The following is a 20,111-nucleotide window of genomic DNA, read 5'->3' on the forward strand; positions in this document are numbered from 1 at the left end:
TACAGTACGGATTTTTGGTGTCCATTACTATATTTTCAAGTACATACTAAGTTGTAAAATAATTTTGGTAGTGAAATGTCACCAGGGAAAGTTTAATATTGTTATTTGTGTTTCAGCTTCTGACATGGCAGCGGAACAGGACAGATTCTCGTGATAGCCACTGCGGCTGTTGGGGGATTTACTCGCTCGTCATTCTTACTTTGTTCTTCTTAATCACTGGGAGGTAACTAAAGCATACCAGATGATTACCAAGATTTGTGAATAACCATTCTCTTATATACTTTGTATTCATACGCTTTTCAACATAGCAAACCAGGTCTGAGAGAAAAGGGATCAGGGGAGATTCTGCTCTAAATGAAGTTTGTACGATAACAGAACCACCTGGCTAGTTCTCTGTTATCATACACTGCTGAATACGAAAGCAACTAATGATTAGATTAAAACACTTTGAAAGCTATGAATGATAAATTCTTATTCAATTAAGTTACTTCTGAGTTTTCCTTTGCTACATTCAAATTATTCCATGAAAGGGATTTTCTTGGGGGAAAAATAATTCAACAGAGAATTTATATAAAAGTTCTTTATAAACTTAGTGTTATAGAATGTATTATATTTATTCATTAAATAGTGAAAGGGTCTGTATTAGTATTATGTTAATTGGTTTTATAAACCTGGTATTACTCCACTTTAGTGTAATAAGGATGAAAATTTAGAGTAACAATAAATTTAACATAACAAAAGACCTAGATTGGAATCCTGACTAGCTGGTCAAAGTGCTTCACCCATCTAAAACTTTTATTTCTGTTTTTGTACATATTTGGTATAACAATGAATTAAAACCATTTATTGGTTTTTTGATATATTGGATTGTTACCATGAGCCAAGTACTAACAATATAGAGATGTGAGTAAAGATAGTATGTATGAAATCACATAAAAGAACAAGTAGTATTTCTTATGTAAGCCTTGATATTAAGCCTCAACAGGCCTTTGTCAGATATTGTCAGTATATTACATCATATTTTTATTCCCACAACAGGAACAATAATTCCTGCTAAAATATCAGTAGGGGCACAAAAGAATACCTCAAGAGTTTTCTTGATAATCTGAAAAACACACACATTTCAAAAAACCAATGTCATGATTTAAAAGTGCAAGAAGAATGCCAGCCAAAAACTGCCTCCATGAGGACACCTGCCAAAGTATGCCATCTCAACTGGAAAATGTTGATATTTGATAATAATCAGAAATGACAAAGAACTACCTTCAGGGGCAATAGTTCAGTGAACTATAAACACCCTTTGTTTTGTTCATTTTAAAACTTGACTTATGTATCAATATTTTATTAAAATTAATTTTAAAATTATAGAGGATATGCATGCATGGAAAATTTATTACCTACAATTTTAGAGCAGACTAAATTCACAAGTATTTAGAAGGCAGTTGTCAAAGGTGGGTCCCTCCCTGACTGTAATTGGTACCCATTGGAGGTGTCAGATTTAGTTGTAACAAACCCACTTTTATAGAACTTATCAAGGAAAAGAGAAATACCTGAATATTGTAATGTGGTTGAGTTGAAATGGTGACTTCTTTATGACATTAATTGTAAAAGGGACACATTTACCCATGTGTACTTAAATATTTTCTGAATTAATAGGCCTAGTATTGCTCTTATAATAGAGAGTATCTCAGAGTCTCTTGTGTTGGGAGACTGATTAGATGATAGAAAAGTCATAGCTATAGTAATAAGAAAAAAGAAAAATATCTAATGAAGAATGCAGGAAATACTGATAAATTAATTGTAATAGAAAGGACTAGTTTGGGCTTGTCCTGGTGACATCACCAGACACCATTGCCTGGCACTCTCCTATATCTCACCCTTTATACCTCATGCTAACCTCTGACCGCTCCTGCCACCATCACAGCTTTTACAACTGTCTTTTAGTGGCAAAAAACAAATTTTGGATTCTTTAAACCAACTAACTATTTGGTATATATATATCCTACAAATACTAAACAGGACCTACAAAATCCTTAGTCATTAGCAGGGGAGAACTGGTTATAAAAAACAACAGCAGCAACAACAACAGAAAGAAGAAAATAAAACCCTATGCATCCTGGTGGAGGTCTAAACTTGTTTGCCAGAAAAAACAAATCAAAAACCCACAAACACAAAAAACAAAACAAAAATCCAAAAATAACAAGTTAGAGTTTTCTGATCCTATCTAGGACTGTCTTGCAGGAAGAGGGATTAAACACAGTTTTGGTGCATAGAAAGTCACAATGACAATTAGGTTAAAAAAAAAATAAACGTACCAACACTTAATGTGCTGCTATATGTTTAACAAACCTTTAGTCCTTAGGCTAAATCAGTTTGCCCTAATAAACTTGAGAGCTGGGCTCAAATGTTATCTTTATTTGGGATTTCTGAAGCACAATTTGAATATCACTAATATAATTCAATGATAAAAGAAAAATTTGTACTAAATTATTTTCAGCTTTTATTTTCCATGTTTGCCAGCTTATATGACATTAGAAACTACTTTACTATTCTACATCCTGGGGAAGACAATTCCAATTACACAAGATTTAAAAAAAATTCATTTTGAAGTATCCCTTAAGCACTTTGATAAGGGGAATACTCATTGGAAATTATTCTGTAAAACTCTAAGACATTTCTGAATAAATACTCAGTTTGCCATAGAGTTTGAGGACAAATTCACATTGAGAGATTGGATTGTATACCACAGATGTATTCTGTTTAATCATTTGGAATTAGAAATTTGATGAACTGTCGAATCATATGGATGCTGATGAATTTAATCATGTTGAAGAAATCATGCAAGATAAGCATCTCCCCTTTCTTAGAGCACAATCATCCCAAGAGAGAATGGAACACACCTCTACCAAATTTCTGACATTAAAAAAAAGAAGTCATGCTCTTTAGCAATGAAACTAGAAGACAGTTGTCTAAATGCCTGAGATTTTTGACTCAAAAAACATGTTCTCACTTAGACTTTTAATGCTTTTTGCCAGCTCTAACTATTAGAAGTTATATAAGGAAGGATATGTTGGTTATTTCTGATTATAGAATATTCTCTAAGATTCCTATCATTTGGATTAATCAATCCACTTGGGAGTATTTTATTCTTATTTAGGGTTAATTTCAATGTATATAAAAAACCTTGTATGGAGTATTTCCACATGTTATAAATATTTTCATTAAAAAATGGCCTTTATGATAAGAACTTTGCCTATGGGTGATAGGTATTTTAGTTGGTTTTGATTCTCATTCAGTTCTAAAAATAAGATTCTATTTACCTTTTTAAAAGGTGCCAGTGGTACATAAAGGCCAAAATGAAGTCAGAAGAGAAGAGAAGGAACCACTTACAGCAGAATGGGCATTGTAAGTAGTACAGTGACTCTTCCATTGTTTTACATTGTTCCAGCCCTCGGGACTTCATTTTAGACTTACATCCACGGAGTTGAGAAAATCTGAAAAAGTGTACTTCCAGCCTTAAGAGTTTTCATCTGGTTTCCAGGTTTGTTTGTGGAAATTGCACCTGCTTCTCATTAAATGACAGTACTTTTTTACTAATTCTGCTTGCTGGAAAACACAAAGACTGAATATGCTAAAAATACAAGATGACTGCTTATATCTAGTCATTTTCTGCTCACAATGGCTCCTGAATGTGAGTTGGTTTTATTTAGTAGAGCATTAGCCACAGAAATATTAAGGAATTTTTATTCCTTCTTGTAGGGATTGTCATTTTAAACATATAACAAATCAATTTACAATTCATTAACACTAAAAAAGAAAATCAGCTCTTTAACTTTTAGAATATGTATGAAATCCTTGAGCTGACTACAAGGTTATATTCATTTGTAGAATCTCTTCCCAAGCAAGCTATAATTACCACTATAGTTGGTTTGATAATTGCCACCCTCTCCTCCCCAACGCCCACCTACACCTCCACATCCAAATGGCAAACTACTTTGTCAAGACAGTTTCTCTGTCGTGAGACTCTGAATTAACAAGAAAGGGATGTTCTCTAATTAACCGCAATATAGGGATAATGTGTGAGGCACATTGTTTAACTATTTAAATTCATCTTTACTTCAAGTTGAGCAAAAGGAATAAGGGACTTTTCAATCTATACCACTTGCTGAAGGGGGCAGAAAGGATTTAAGTGATGGTTTAGGGCTATTTCGAAGGCTCACAGATTTTTCAGGGGTCTGCGGACTCTCTGCATAGCATGTTCCCTCCTCCCTCACCCATGTTCTGATTCAGAGGATCCATGGTAGGGCCAAGACACACAGTTTTAGCAAGGTCTCCCTAGTTGCTCTTTTTTTTACAATACGTTTGAGGCTTGCTGCCCTGACAGAGAGCAGAATGCTGACAGCCACTACCAACCATGAGATGAGCTGGAAACACTGTGAACAGTTGCAGAAAACTGGATCCAAACACCTGAACAGATGACATACACCAAGAGACCTTAAGATTCACTGCAGGGCATTTAGTACTGAAGTGCAGAGGGAAAAGATGCTCCTGAGGTATTTGTTATCTGTTTCCCAACTAGCAGTTTAGCTTAAACTAAACCAGGTGGGCCCAGCAAGAAGCAGTGAAAATAACCATAAGCAGCCAAAGAAGTAAAAGAAAGATAACAAACAGATGTTTAAGAAGACATGGATAAGTTAAATAAGTAACAAGATAGTCAAAACGGGAGCTAAGTGGGTTTTTTTCCCCTATATTGCATATACTGTGTTTACAAAAAAAAAAGTTATATAATGCCATAAATCCAATTAGACACCACTAGTCATCTAGTAGTAGCCACTGGCTTTGGGTTTAGATTTTTCAATCTGAAAACCACAATTCCTATTAAGTTATAAAAATATCTGTTCTCTTTTCTTCCAATCTAAACTTTGAGAAGTCAAGAAAAGCACGGTACTTCAGAATCATTGTCAGGTCTAAATATACCTAGAATGCTTTATTGGCGTTATTTTGGGAAGTACTAATCTCCTCATGGGTGCATATCTGGTAGCAGGAGACAGTAGGCAAAAGTAATGAAAGAAGGCAACAAGCATAGAATTCATGAAGGAAATTCTGCTAATAGTGGGCATTTCATCACCTCCTCTAAACTCACTTTATTACTTTTTCTTTGTTTGTTTTTGAGGTTTTCTTGCAAGAGCATGTTTCTAAGGAAACCTAGCCAACACTTAATAAGGGTATTATACGGTTTTCAAAATCAAAAGCAACAAAACTAGTATCATCCTTCTACTATGCCACAAATTTGTGTTGATATTTTAGTCCCTACTAACCCAAATTTATTAAAGGTTTGCTGTGTGATTATTACCTATAAAACAATACTTCAGGTATTTGGAAAGATATGTGTAAGAGATGATCTGTCCTTCAGAAACTAGCAATCTAACCTGGAAAACTGAAACCAATCAGCAAAACCAAGGAGTATCCTCAAGCAGTCTGACTTCTTTAGATACTGGAAGAAATTGTGAATGAATATATAAACACACATTTAAGATTTCCAGGCATCCCTATTCATCATCCTAAGTTCCAGTGGACTGTGAGCACTCCATCCCTTTCAAAGAGAGTAGGGGCTACACAGCCAGTGACCAGATTTGGATTTTAGATCCCCACCCTTAACTCCAGGATAGGCGGGGGTAGAGGGGGGAATTCTTTCCAGGATCATGTGACTTATGGAAGCAAACCCAGGAACAGGAGGGGCTCCATTGTCATTGTCCATTGCTGTGCCAAAGGGTCTGTTCTTCATTGCCTGAGAGTTTCTGGACTGAGGAACAAGTTTGAAAAACCCAGTGCTTAGTGCTAGTACAAAGGGTCCAGGAGGGACACTAACAGGTTTGCTTGTTTGGGGGGGGAAGGTCTTTTCTTTTTCCCCCATGTCCAGAGCTAGATCAGGTATGCAATGTATGAGTTGTTATTGAATAAGTGAGCTGATTAAATATTTCACAGAGATATAATAAATATGTTTTCTGGAATCTATCATCTCACTGCCTGTTATACTACCCGGTTGTTTTGTATTAACAGGTAAATAAATTTTTTATTTTAAGTACTCAAGACTTAATGGGGGATGAGGAGAAGAAAAGTGAATTTAAATAATTAATAAGAATGACTACTTCAGTATGTCAATCCTTGTTTTAAACATACACAATATGTGTAATCGCTAAACTATTCTAAACTAAATCAATCTTTTATTTTGTTGCAGTACGTTTTCCAGGAATTAAAACTTACATAGATCCAGATACATATGAAGACCCATCCCTAGCAGTTCATGAATTTGCAAAGGAGATTGATCCCTCAAGAATTCGCATTGAGAGAGTCATTGGGGCAGGTAAACACAAAGTCTGTATTTTTGAAGATAAGATTTCTTGATGGTTTTGTGACTGGTTTATCAACATAATATTTTAAATCTTAGTAGTTTTAATCATTGAAAACTTTAAAGAACTGAAAAGTAAAATTATCTTATATATGTTATTTTTTTAAGTATTATAAACATGTAAATTCATTTTCTAAGCAATGAGAGAATTCACAAATGTTTTTTTTTTTTTAATTCCTGTAGTCTTCTTTCAATATGGAGATAACTTACAATGAAACCAAAGTGATGCAGAAATTTATTTTGAAGATGCAACTTCTGGAGTTTTTCATAAGTTACCATGGATTTACTCAGGTCCCAACGTCTATAGACATATACTGTAATTAGTATTTATATTGAGGACCTTGAGGCTCTGCAAGATCCAGAAGTGTTCTGAAAATCATTGAGGATAAAATTAGCTTCAACATAATGTTTTAAGTCATTTCAATGCTAATTAGTGATTTTCCCTATGTAGAATGTTCAAATAGAACACTATTTTATGCAGCTGTTCTGGATAAACACAAATTTGTTGTGAATTGGCTCCCAGAAGTTCACTCTGTATATTACTTAGGACAGAGACTAAGCTATTGTAACAGAGACCCCAGAATATTTAGTCCTCTTTCAAATCTTTGACCTAAGATGTATAGTCCATGTTAACAGAGGAGCTATTATTCAGGAAGTCTTGAAAGGACAAATTTCCTTTCACTCTTTGCTCTGGCTCCCTTTAGTCTATCATCCTCCTCTGAATGGCCAAAGCCTTCTAGCCTATTAGAAGAAGAAGGAAAGAGTTCAGTCATTTTTTGGGGGGGTGGGGTGGGGAGGGGGGCTTTGTCTTTAAGGTAATAACATGGAAATTGCAAACATGTCTTCACATCTCAATGGTCCAAATGCAATTACCTGGACACAAAGAGAAAGAGAGTTTTGGAATAAAATCTCTGACTGGGCAGCCATGCGTGCAGCAAAGAAGTAAAGGGAGAAGTGTAAGTAGAGAAGGGAGACTGGATCCTGAACAGGGGAATTGGTCTCCCCTAGATACTGGTTATCTGTGGAATCCTTTGGAGACAGCAGAACATACCAAAGTATGGCCATTCCAACTAGGTATCGTGTCTTCACAAAGCCCAAAGAAAGCGGGTGATTATCCTTTGTCTCTTTCTAAAGGCTTTCTTCACCAGAAGGCCAGTTGCACAGTCTGCAGGGACCAATGCAAATGAAAACGTCAAGTCTCTTGTTAAAAAGTTACTAAGAATTTCAAGACAGTGACATCAGAGCTTTAAGCAAATGACAAGGTCCATCTAAACTCAAGACTCTGTATGACTGTTCGTGTTAAATGGAATCTGTCCCCTGAATACACAGAAATCTAGCCCTGCACAAGAATTCCAGAGACATTTGGAGATAGCCCTTCCTTATATCACTTTATTCCCTATGCACAGTGAATCATCTCATCTCCTGCAAGGCCAGATCTTCCTTTGAAAGCTGACACAAGGGGCCTATACACTTAATCCTAATGCTCACAGCTGAAGAGGCTATCTTATCAGAAAGATGAAGAACCTGGAATGAAACCAGATTCTCTATTATCTTCTGTTGAACATAAAACACATCAATGGGCATTAAAGGTATAATTGAAAGAGTAATTGCATTATATTCATTTAGTTTGGGGATTCATTTACTTAAGGCAGCAGAAAAATAGAGGAGAGAGGAAGCCAAATAATCCCACTGCACCCTGCACTTGGCCTGCATCTTCTGGTCCCCAAGAAAAAGTGGTATGTCCTTTTGTACTCTGTGTTCTCTCCTCATGTAGATTCAGTAGAAGCATTTTCCATTATAGCCTTTTGTGTACAAATTAAATGTCAGTGTCTGAAATCATAGTGTTGAGAAATAAAATCAAATATCTAAGTGTTAACAAATAAATTATTTTCATTTTTAGTTTTTAGATTTTCTTCAGCCAACATGTAAATTTTGCCCTAAAAAAGTAAACATTTGCCAAAGCAAAAGGTAACTGTTAAAGAGACTCTTGTACTATCATATCCCCCCTACCTTGTCTAACCTCTAATATGTTCTATTGGGATACCTCTCATTTGGCAAAGACAGAATATCTAAACCATATAATCAATCCTATACATCAATGTCTCCTTTTTATATTTATTCACCTTTGATTATTTCAACTTTCAAGCAATATGCTGTCCATCTTCAGAAAAATCATAAAAATGCTTTTATCAGACAAAGTTTTAGCATAACATTCCTCTTTGCATTCCTGGCTAGTAGGACTTTGTTAATTAACTCCTTTATGTCATATTCCTAAAACTCTATTTGTATGTGGAAAAAACTAGTGAATGTGTGGACATTTCTCATAGCAGCAGAGTGAAAAAAGCACTGTTTGGTCAAACTAAAGAAAAATTAATAGAATTATGTTAACATCTATGACATAATTATGTAACTGGTTACTTGTCCAATATTTTACTATAAACATTTTCTATAGATGGTCTCATATCCTTTAGTTTTTCCCCACCTATTTAATTGTTTCTTCTCAGACTCCTACTTTCTCATCATCTGTGTGCATTAGGTATTCCCTTTGGAAATGTCAATTAAATTACTTAAGTGGCAGTGTAGACACGGGACAGAGGTGTGTTGGAGTGGGTGAGGTGGGAGAGAAGCAAGATACCAGGTCTTAGCAATTGTCAGGAGAAAGATATTTAGGCCTCATTAAAGCACTGCACATAGAGAGTAGCCATAGAGAGGATACCTTTGTGTATTCCACACAGAGGATATCTTTGTGTAATAGGAATTCACAGTTTGTTACTGAGGAAAAATCAGTAAGACCTATGTGGCTTTTGGCAAAAAAAAAAAAAAAAAAAAAAATTTTAATGCTGTTCTGGGCTCTGTCCAGAGTAGTGAAATGTTCCAACTCTATGCAAAGAAGAGCCTACAGAGTCAGACTGTGGGTAGGCAACAGCTATAGTTGGTAGGCCTCTGACTTCTGGGGTTCCTTTAGTGGGATTAGATTGTGGATGAAATAGAAAAAAAGATGAGGGTTGGTAAAGCCTGTCCTCCCTACAGGCTCATGCTCTTAATTCAGATCAGGTCTAGATAAGTGTGAGTGTTCCAATTTGAATAGTTCCCAAAGTTGACTTGAATTTGGAAGTTAAATTGAAACTGAGCTTTGGAGTCAAACAAAATCAAGTTCCACAGTGATTCTGCGATTTAACAGTTGCATGATTTGGGCCAAATTCTGGGCTTCAATTTCTGCATCTGGAGAATGGGCATATACTGCCTACCTCCTGGGGTTGTTGCCAGACTTAATTGAAATATACACGTATAAACACCTGGCATTCAGCACAAGGGATGCAACAAATCATCTTGACCTGTCTCCTTTAGTGTGTTTTATCATTGAAGTCTTAATATAAATTGATACCTCCTTTGTAAAAATTGAATTTTAACCCTTGGTAACAATAATGCTTACCCTACCTACTTCCCTTTGGAGATTCTTTAATTCTGATGACAATGATGGTGATGATAATGATGATTCAGCACCTACTCAAGGCCTGGCCCTGGATTAAGTGCCTTTTACATATTTCCTTGTAAAACTGTCATAATAATTCCATGAGATAAGTATTATTCTCATTTATAGATATAGAATGAGGTGAAGAAAGAGTAAGTGAATTGCTCAACATTATAAGACTACGTAGTAGAAGGAAGACCTGGAGTTTAAACCCAACTTTGACAGACCCCCAAAATTATTTCTGAGGCCAAAGAAATAATGCTTCAAATAAATAAAGAAGCAGACCATTAAACATTTTCACGGTGGGGGTGGAGAGACACTGTTTTGTGCAAGGCTGTTACATGCTGCCGGCCAATGGGTCTTATTAGAATTATTTTCCTTGCATTTTGCTCTAAAGAACAAGTGTCCTTCTAATGCCAATTTTGTCAAATGCCTTTTATTGCTTGTATTTACATTTCTAAAATTTGCCTTCACCTTCTTAAATAAAGGTATGTCTTTCTAGAATATTAAAAGCCCTAATTTAACTAATGGTAAGATTATTCAGAATAAGTAAAACATCTTTGAGCAACTGACTTATCAATGTAATTCAAATGAACTGTTTCAGAGAAAAATTAGCAAATCTCATGTTGGTGTAATAAATAGCAATAAATAGCATCTTTTTTTTTTTTTAAAGACTGCTTTCCAGACTTCTAATTGGGAGACATAGTATATAATCATTAAATATTTCTTAAATTAGTTGTTAAAAATTTAGTTGTTAAAAAAATTAGTTGTTGGGCGCCTGGGTGGCTCAGTGGTTTAAGCCTCTGCCTTCGGCTCAGGTCATGATCTCAGGGTCCTGGGATCGAGTCCCACATCGGGCTCTCTGCTCAGCAGAGAGCCTGCTTCCCTCCGTCTCTCTGCCTGCCTCTCTGTCTACTTGTGATCTCTCTCTGTCAAATGAATAAATAAAATCTTTAAAAAAAAAAAAATTAGTTGTTAAAAAAAAAACCAAAATAGCTATATTAAAGTTTTAAGAAAGAAAAAAAAAATGGGAAATGTTTTAATCTGTAACGTTTTTTAACATGTTCCCTGAGAAATGTTTGTTAGATGGCTAATATCTACTTATAAAAGGCATGGTGCTAATTTTTTTTTCATATTAAGTCACTATGCTTACAAAAACATGTAATCAACCTGCCTTCTACAACCTTTGTTCTGGGATTCTCAACTTTATAACTACCCAAATATTATGTGACAAATCCTTAGAAAACTTATTCAGTATCTAGGCTGAATACACACACACACATATACATATCTATATACATACTTAAAATTCCCTATGTTTCACTGTAAATTTTACTTTTTTTTTTTAAATGAGTTTTCTAGGGCACTTTTTTTGTTTGTGTATATCACTATCCTATTTAATAGTGGCAGCTTATCTTTGTTCATCAATACAGGCCTGAATTTCCATGAAAATGCACATTTCCATTTAAATGAAGTGAGCAGCTCTGTTGCGTAGGAGACTATCAAGATCATCTATCTTTGACTTTTTGCATCATAAAATTAAATACTGTGGCCAGAGAACTGTAAAACAGAAATTCCCAGGCTAAAAGAACCAAGCCAGATTAGGACAATCATTATTTTACACATGTCTTGAGTAATAATGAGAAAACTGGTAAACTAAATTTTAATCATGGGCTGGAAAAGGTCATCAAAAGGCTCCCCCTTTTTCAGGGCAGTACTGAACATAAACCATTATAAGAAAAACTTGCCTTGCTGAGAGTATCTGTAATTTTGAAACCTTATTCCATTGAGAAAATCACTCTTGTGTCTCTAAACCCATAGGGTACCCTCTTATATTTGACCTTCCCTCTTTCCCTAGTCTCAGCGGAAATGCATAGTATCTTCCGTCATTCATATTCTGTTCCTTTATCTATACAGAACTCATTATTGCCTCTACTATCAGCCTTCTCTGTTCTGGGCTTAGTGTCACCATTTTTCTCTTCCTAGAATAGTTCAGGAAGTTTTAACTGTTGGTTTCTCAGCAATCATCTGCAGGTAAAAAAAAGTCAAAAGGACAACAAAAAGAATATAAAAAGTGAATGACAAACCAGTGATTTATTCAGCCTAATATTTGGTTCTGTTATTGCCATTTCCTTTGAAGTCCTGGTTATACTTGCTAATGTGCAAGGCAGAGGGCTTACTTTCCCGGCCCCTTCTAATTCTCTGCTGCCATCCCCCAACTAGCCTTTCTAGAATCTATTCTTTTTTTTTAGTTAGCTTAAAGGAACTCTCTCATCCCCTGTATGATTTTTGTTCCTCTTCTGCAACTATATTGTATTTTTCACAACGTTACAAGAGGAGTGTAGAAAGTGTTCCAAATGCGGTTTCACAATTCACTTTTTATAAGAAGAAGCTTGAGTTTATGGCCTGCTTTTTTTTTTTTCTGTATTTGATGAGATGATCTTCTCAAATGCAAATGTTATTCTTGTCCATCCATTGAAAAGATTTATGGTAGAGGTTAGATTAATTTTCTTTTCCATTCCTAGAAACCCCTTTGCCCAACCAATTAGACTGAAAATAAGATCAACAGTAGATTCTGGCAAGACTTTTGTGCCTTTTACTTAAGAATTTCATAGCATTCTAAATCAAATGATGTAATGAAAGATGGGCTTTATCCATTCTCCCTGGACATTATAATATGAATAAAAGAAACAGACAAGAGCCAGATAGACACAGGCTTAAATCAATTTTTCTATTAATTCACTCCATAACCTTTGGCAATTTAGTAATTTCTCAGAAATTTGGTCTGTTCACCTATAAAATGGATTAATAATAATAATAATAATAATAGTTATTTTGTAGGATTAATATAAAATTTAAAGATGACACATACTGAGGCTCTGTCATACAGTAGACACTCAGTAAAAGGGCAGAAACATGACCATCGGGTTAAAAATAGTTTCTATAATCAGTTGAAATGGCTGAGTAATGGCACTCTATACTCTTAAAATACTTTTGATATAAACAAAAGTTCTGCCCATACAGAACTCTATTGCCAAACCCATACTAACTCCTTCTTTGTTTTTCTTTTAATTAAACTCAAAACTTAATTTCCCCCTGTATCTCGTGAAGTTATATTATATGTGTGTTTATGTGTTTATTTTTACTTTAAGCTTAATAATCATATGATGAAATGACTTCAACAAAAGAAAATTTATTTCAATATCTTAATGTAAAACTATTGTAAACTAGTCTTATCAATTTATTCCTGGAACATCTAAAAAATTAATAGGTTGAGGGATGCCTGGGTGGCTCAGTTGGTTGGACGACTGCCTTCGGCTCAGGTCATGATCCTGGAGTCCAGGGATCGAGTCCCGCATCGGGCTCCCGGCTCCGCGGGAGTCTGCTTGTCTCTCTGACCTTCTCCTCGCTCATGCTCTCTCTCACTGTCTCTCTCAAATAAATAAATAAATCTTTAAAAAAATTAATAGGTTGATTTATTAAAGATAGGAATATATATCAATTTCATAGACTTTAATTAATTTTATTTACTTGTATTTCAACTCTCCATATTTTATTTGGGGAGCCATTTAATGTACATTTGCTATCTTGCACATGCATTTCCTACTCGTGCAAGATGCCTCATGTTAGTAGTAATTTGAGAAATGGTTGTAAATAAATAAATAAATGATTAATTAAGTGAATGACTAGAAGAATATAGAATAATTTCTAAGTAACTCCTTTAAATGACTATGTCTATCTGGTAATCAGCTAAAATGCTAATATGAAGGGTAAGTTAAAGCACAACACAATAAATATGATATAAAATCAAACACATAATATATATAAAGTAAAAGTAAGGAGGAAGAACAAACTTATAGAGAACAATTGTGAATTATAGTAGTTGCAATACTTTATGTTAATAATTGACGTGCTAAACCAAACTCTTAGAACTTATTATAGGCCTTTGCATTTGCATAATGAAAAATAGAATCTTAAGGAAAAGATTACATTGTAATTTTACTTTCTATTGTTTGTGTAACAGATGAGGTAATTTTGAAGAATTTTTTTTTATTACTTACAAAGAACTTAGTAATTTTCCACTTTGATAAATATTGATAAAATATTTGGCAAAATGAAGAAAACTTGACATCTTGTTTTCAAAAAAGTACTCCAAAGAGATAGAGGAACTTTGGGTGCATCTTATATAGAAAGGAAAAAAAAATGATACTTCTTTTAACGCAAAGGGCCACAAGAAAACCTATACATCATCAACAATTTTTGTTCCTTATATTTCATTAGTTATCTCTTGCTACATAACAAATCATCCTAAAACCTAAAACAATAACATTTATTATCTTAAAGTAACTATGGGTCAGGAATTCAGACACAGCTTAGTTCCTATAGGACAACTCACAAGGTTGCTGTGAAGGTGTCAGCTAGGGTTATTGTCTCATCTGAAGGTCTCATGTGATGTTCAGATGGGCAAAAATATACTTGCAAGCTTATTTATATGACTGCTTCCAGGATACAGTTCCTTCAGGGTTGTTGCACCAAAGGTCTTAATTCCTCACTGCCTGTTGGTTAGAGAACAGCTATGTGGGCCTCTCCAACAGGCTAGCTAATTTCCTTAAAGCCAGTAAGAGAGTCTGCTGGCAAGATAGCATACTACATTGGTGAATAATGAGATGTGAATTAAGATCATAAATCTTATTACATGACTTGTTTATTTCATACTGTAGTTCATTTAGCATGAGATAATTAGTTCATTGTTCGCATAGTGATATTTATATTCTCAGTCTATGTGTTTAACTAATGACTTCTGTCTTTGTATCCTGTCCAAGTTATCTTTTGCTATGTGACAATCCTTCACAAAACTAAATGGTTCAAATAATAGTCATTTCATTTACTCATAATCTCTGCAACAGCATTTTGGTATCGGGTTTGCTAGAGATGGGGGTTGTCTTCTGGTCTCACCTGGGGTCACTCCTATGAATGATAGTTCAACTGGACAGAGTCGCTATTAGATGGGTGGTCTAGGGGGATCCGGTTCCATATGGCTTCTCCCTCACGGCCAGGCTAGATGTGACAGTCTCAAGGCAAGTGTCCTAAAGCAGATTAAAAAAAAGAGTTGTAAAGTCCCTTTAGGCCTTGGCCCTGAACTCCTACAACATAATGCTAATACTTTTATATTAGTCAAAGCAAGTCACAAGACCCATCGAAATAACAAGGTGGAAAAATAGATTCTACCTCTTGATGAGAGGAATGGCAAAGTCATATCACAAAGGACATGCATACAAAGTCAGGAAGAATTTATAGTCATGTTTTACAATCTACTATAGAGATGATTACTTGAAAAAAAAAATGAATCATCATTTGTTAAGCCTGGGATGGATAACAGGTTATGAATTTATTTCCTATTTTCTCTCTATGACCATTTTTGCCTTGCACTCCTAATGAATGATATCCGTGTTTTCCTTATTTAGTGACTACTAGGTAATATTACAACTTGGGTTAGGTACTATGAGATTTACAGAAATGAGTAACAAAGGAGCTCTGGCCCAAGAAGGACATGAAGGAGGGGCGCATGGGTGGCTCAACTGGCTAAGCATCTGACTCTTGATTTCAGCTCAAGTCATGATCCCAGGGTCATGAGATTGGGCCCCATTAGGTTCCATGCTAGGTGTAGAACCTGCTGAAGATTTTTTCTCTCACTCTCCCTTTTCCCCTCCCCAACCCATTCTCTCTCTCAGTCTAAAAAAAAAAAGACATGGAAGAAAGTATAATACATAAGGTAGAATAGAGATATAGAAAGGAAGTAGAAAGAAGAAGCATCATAAGTGAACAAAACATATGTGTAAGGCACTTTTGAAATTCAAAGAACCTAGAGATCACTGCAGACTTAGCAATTAGATTGCATTAGGAAGATGGCATTTGAAAGATAAGAAATGCCAAGATGAGGGAACTGCGGTATAGATAGGGAAAGAACAAAGTGGTAGAAGAGGAGGTATGGAGATTATAAAGAGGAATTTTGGAAACTTTCAAGAGATTTTAGAGTTAGATGTCAGTGACTCTTTACTATATCTAATTTCTCTTCAAAGCCTAGGTTTTTCCTTTTTCTTGACATATATATAACTCTAGGCCTGCTTCTTGGCTTTTAATTACAATGACCTTTTTGATTTAGTGACTTTTTAGTTTTAATGACCTATAAAGTTTAAAATGATTAAAGAAAAGAAGAATTTTTACTTTTATTAGGCAAATAATAAAAACAAAATGCCTTTGCCTCATCCTGCCTTGAGAAGCAGATGAAATAAAGTTGATTTTAACTGATCATCGAACCTTTATCAAAACATGACCAGTGAAAGTGTTTACTGCCCCACCAGGCAGTACACTCTTGAGAACAGTTCTAATAAATCAAGAATCTCTGTAAGTAAAAATGTGCTTCCTTATAACACTGTGCATAATCTCAGAGCACTACCCCTGGTACGATTTCTGCAAAACTGAATTTATTCAAAGTAGCTCCACTCCTTCTCCTCTACTCTATGACCCTTCAGATGTTTGAAGATAATGTATGAACCTCATAAATCTTTCTTTCCCAGTCTCAGTTTGTCTAAACCTTTCAACCACTTCCATCTGACGTGATTTCCAGATACTTCATCATTCAGAAAGCCTTCTCTGGGGAACGAGAGTTTTTCTCTAAGTCTTTTAGAATTGAACCCAATACTCAATTTTTTTTTTAATGAATGCAGAAAACACAGGGCTAGTACCTTTCCTGCTGTGCCTCAATTAATGCAGGCTGAGTTTGCATTTGCTTTTTGAACAGTTGCCCTACACTATTGGCATAGGAAGCGCTTACTGCCAGTTTATCCCCAGTGGTCTTTCTCCGATGAGCTGCTATGCCAGACTTGTTTTTATATGTGTCCAACTGACTTTAGGATGGTGAGTGTAAGGCTATTTTTAATTTATATACCTATACTATATATCTATATAAATTATATATATTCTCTGTCCATCCAAACTGACATATATTTTCCTCATATTCCCATTTAATAAATATTCCTATCAAACCTTATCATGTTTGTATAGGTGGATTTCCTAAAGTCTCCAGGTCTTTTTTCATCTCAGTGAGGTCAGCCTGCATAATTAGGGTCCTTTCCCATATCATCTGAATTTGTTTTGCATTGCAGGTTAGCTATGTGTCTTTCTCATGACTGAGCTCAGAACTCCCTTTGTGGCAAGTTTTTTAATACACTCTCCAATTTTCTTCCTTGTTAGGATAACTGTGTTTGCATTATTGGAATTCTGTATTTTATGGACACCTAACCCTCCCTTTTTATAGAATCTCTGATTCTGGAATCCAACCCAATCCATGTACAGTTTTTTTAAACTGCACCCTGAAGTTTAATGAAATGTAATTGTAATGTCTACAGTTCTGGCTAGGGCTTTTTTCTTATTCTTTTAGGTTTCTTAAAATGAAAATAGTCAGTTTGGGGGCACACGGGTAGTGCATACAGTTAAGCATCCAACTCGTGATTTCTGCTCATGTCATGAGATCAGGATTATGAGATTGAACCCCATTCAGGCTCTATGCTCAGTGAGAAGTGTGTTTGAGTTTGTCTCTCTCCCTCTCCCCCTCCCTCTGCTCTCTCTCTCTCTCTCTCACTGAAATAAAAAATAAATCTTTTGTAAAAAGTTTACAAGAAAATGGTCAGTTTTCCCAAGTTTCCAGCCCTTACATTTCATATGTCTTTATTCAGAAGTAGGTCCAAATCACAATTCATTGACCTTTTGAAAAATGGAAACAGCAACAAGGCTGGTATTTATGATCTGTGTAGCCTCTCCTGTACTGCTCTCCTGGTGAAGTCAATATACTCACAGGATGAGAACATGTGCTATGTAAGGACTGTTTAGAGCTGACAGCAGCTGGGCTTTTTGTGTTGGCCATCACAGTTTCCTTGTTGAAAGGGACACGTTTGGTACCCTGTCCCTGCCAGAATCTTCCTGTGGTTCCCCCTCTTGCTTCATCTGATCAGGAAATGTAGTCTCTCTTTGATATTAATAGTAGGTGAGAGTTTACTAACTGTTGACATGATTGAAGCAAGCTTTACATGTATTCATCATCTCTCTGAGTCCTCACACTGCTGAGAATCACGAGTCACATATGTCCATTTTACAGACAAAGAGGCTAAGACCTTATAGAAATTGAATTACATGGTCACAGTCTACCAGCGAATATAATACTAATAATATCAAATTCAGCTCCAGAGTAGTCTGATTTCAGAGCCCATGCTCTTATCAACTTCATTACAAAGAATCTTTTGTGTTTGTGAATCTATACTTTTTCCAAGATAGCATCTTCTGTCACTTGTGCAATAGCTCTTCCTTAAATTGCATTCATTACCACAATATCCACATATCTTCAGTGAATTTGGCTGTGTTCCTTGCTTTTATCCCAGCCATCTGTCTATCTGTGTATTAGTAGTCACTTCTCAACTCCATGATATGAGGACTGTGTTACCGTTGCTATCTGTTCTGGTGATCTGTAATGGCAGTACGAACTGTCACTGCCATCACTGTCTAACCCCATGTGTATTGATCCACTGAAAACCCCTGGCTTACCAGGGCCAGTGTTAATGTGGATACTCACTGTTATCATGAGACTATTCTTTAGGGTGACATCACAAATTTCCCTCATTGGAAGAATGGTTCGCGTGTTCATATATGCTTTATCAATCCTCAGCTAACCCTGTCAGCTCTGCCTTCAAAATATATCCCAGAGCCAATCATGTTTATCACTTCACAGCTACAACCCTCCCCCAACCCACCAACATTGCTCCTGGCCTCCCTCCTCCCACCTTTGCCCCTCTGTGCTGTGTTCTCCACACATGCCATGAAATATATACGTATGTAAATCAGATTGTGTCACTTTTAGCTCACCAACTTCCAACCGTTACTTGATTCATTTAGAGTAGAAGCCTGTTCATCTACTAGCTACCTCTCTGACTTCATCTCCCACAACCCCTCCCTCACTCAAGGCTCTTGGAAACAGTGAATTCCTCGTTCATCCTCAAACATGGGTGATGTATGCCCATCTCAGGCCTATGTACATATGTTTCTTCTGACTCCAAAGCACTAGCTCTAGTAAACCATGGCTCTTTCCTCATTCCCCTACTTCTTCAGCTTCTGGGACAGTGTTACTTTAATCAGACATACCTGTAAGGATGTACATGAAGTAGCAGCCTTCCTCCCACACTCTTTCCCCCTTACCCTGCTTTTTCTCTATAGCAATTATCACCAAGTGCCATATATTCATTTTGTTTTTCCTATCATATGTCTTCTTCTGTCTCTTATTTGCTGCTATTCCCTTAGCCCTTTAAATAATACTTGACAGGTGGTAGGTGCTACATAACCTTAATGAATGGATAGAGAATTTCTAATGTACAAAATGATGAAAGTATTTATTCATCTATAAATGACTTTCATCCTCAAAAGGGTTATAGCCTGGTATAGGATCGGAGTGAGGGGAATGAGATAGTAATTGACCTTATACATTCCCAGGGTTAAGTGTTGTGATGGAGGTATGATAAGGACGTATCAGCCTCTCGGAGGAAAGGCATACAAGCTAAATTGGAGGATCAAGGAAGGCTGACCCAAGAGATGACTTCATCCTGAAGAGATTGGAAAACAAGCAAAGAATGTTAGAGTTATGCAATCAGATTTACAATTAAGACCACCCCTCAGATGTCCTGTGAAGGAAGAATTTCAATAAGCAGTGATTGGCAGGAGAGTAACCAGTAAGAATGCAGGGACTCAGGAGAACAAGGCACACAGAGTTAGTCTCAGTTTTCTGACCAGAATGACTAAGATAAGAACACAGGAACAAATAAACACAGGGATATTTAGAAGATTTACAAAATTTCAGATGTTGAAATATATGTAGAATAGTTTCTAGTAATTTTCTAGCCAAGAATGAGTCTGGGCTTTTTTTATGTTGTTTTGTTTGTTTTTTTGTTTGTGAATATAATCAGAACCCTCTATTTTAGAATTTTCAGTTCTAAGTATGAAATTGTGTTTAGACATTATGACAATGACTTCTACAAAAAAAGTGAAAGTCACTATGTTCTTATCATATTAAATAACATTTCTTTACCTCATTATCTATACTTCCTATGAAGATAAGAATAACCAGAACATTATAAAGAGATTAATTACAGGTGTAGAACCCTACCTGATGGAAGCACTCTTCAAAAT

General features: G+C 35.7%; 1 protein-coding gene across 1 annotated transcript in view; it reads left to right on the forward strand.

Moving 5' to 3' along the window:
• The window catches only part of EPHA6 (EPH receptor A6), an 872,902-nt gene that overhangs the window by 632,596 nt on the left and 220,195 nt on the right, over positions 1 to 20,111 (forward strand). The window contains 5 exon segments of the mRNA XM_047722523.1: positions 117 to 134; positions 137 to 181; positions 184 to 223; positions 3,332 to 3,405; positions 6,239 to 6,364. Of these exon segments, the coding sequence (XP_047578479.1) occupies positions 117 to 134; positions 137 to 181; positions 184 to 223; positions 3,332 to 3,405; positions 6,239 to 6,364 (303 nt within the window).

Source organism: Lutra lutra, chromosome 1 (assembly GCF_902655055.1).
Source record: "Lutra lutra chromosome 1, mLutLut1.2, whole genome shotgun sequence".
In the NCBI taxonomy this organism is placed as follows: Eukaryota; Metazoa; Chordata; class Mammalia; order Carnivora; family Mustelidae; genus Lutra; species Lutra lutra.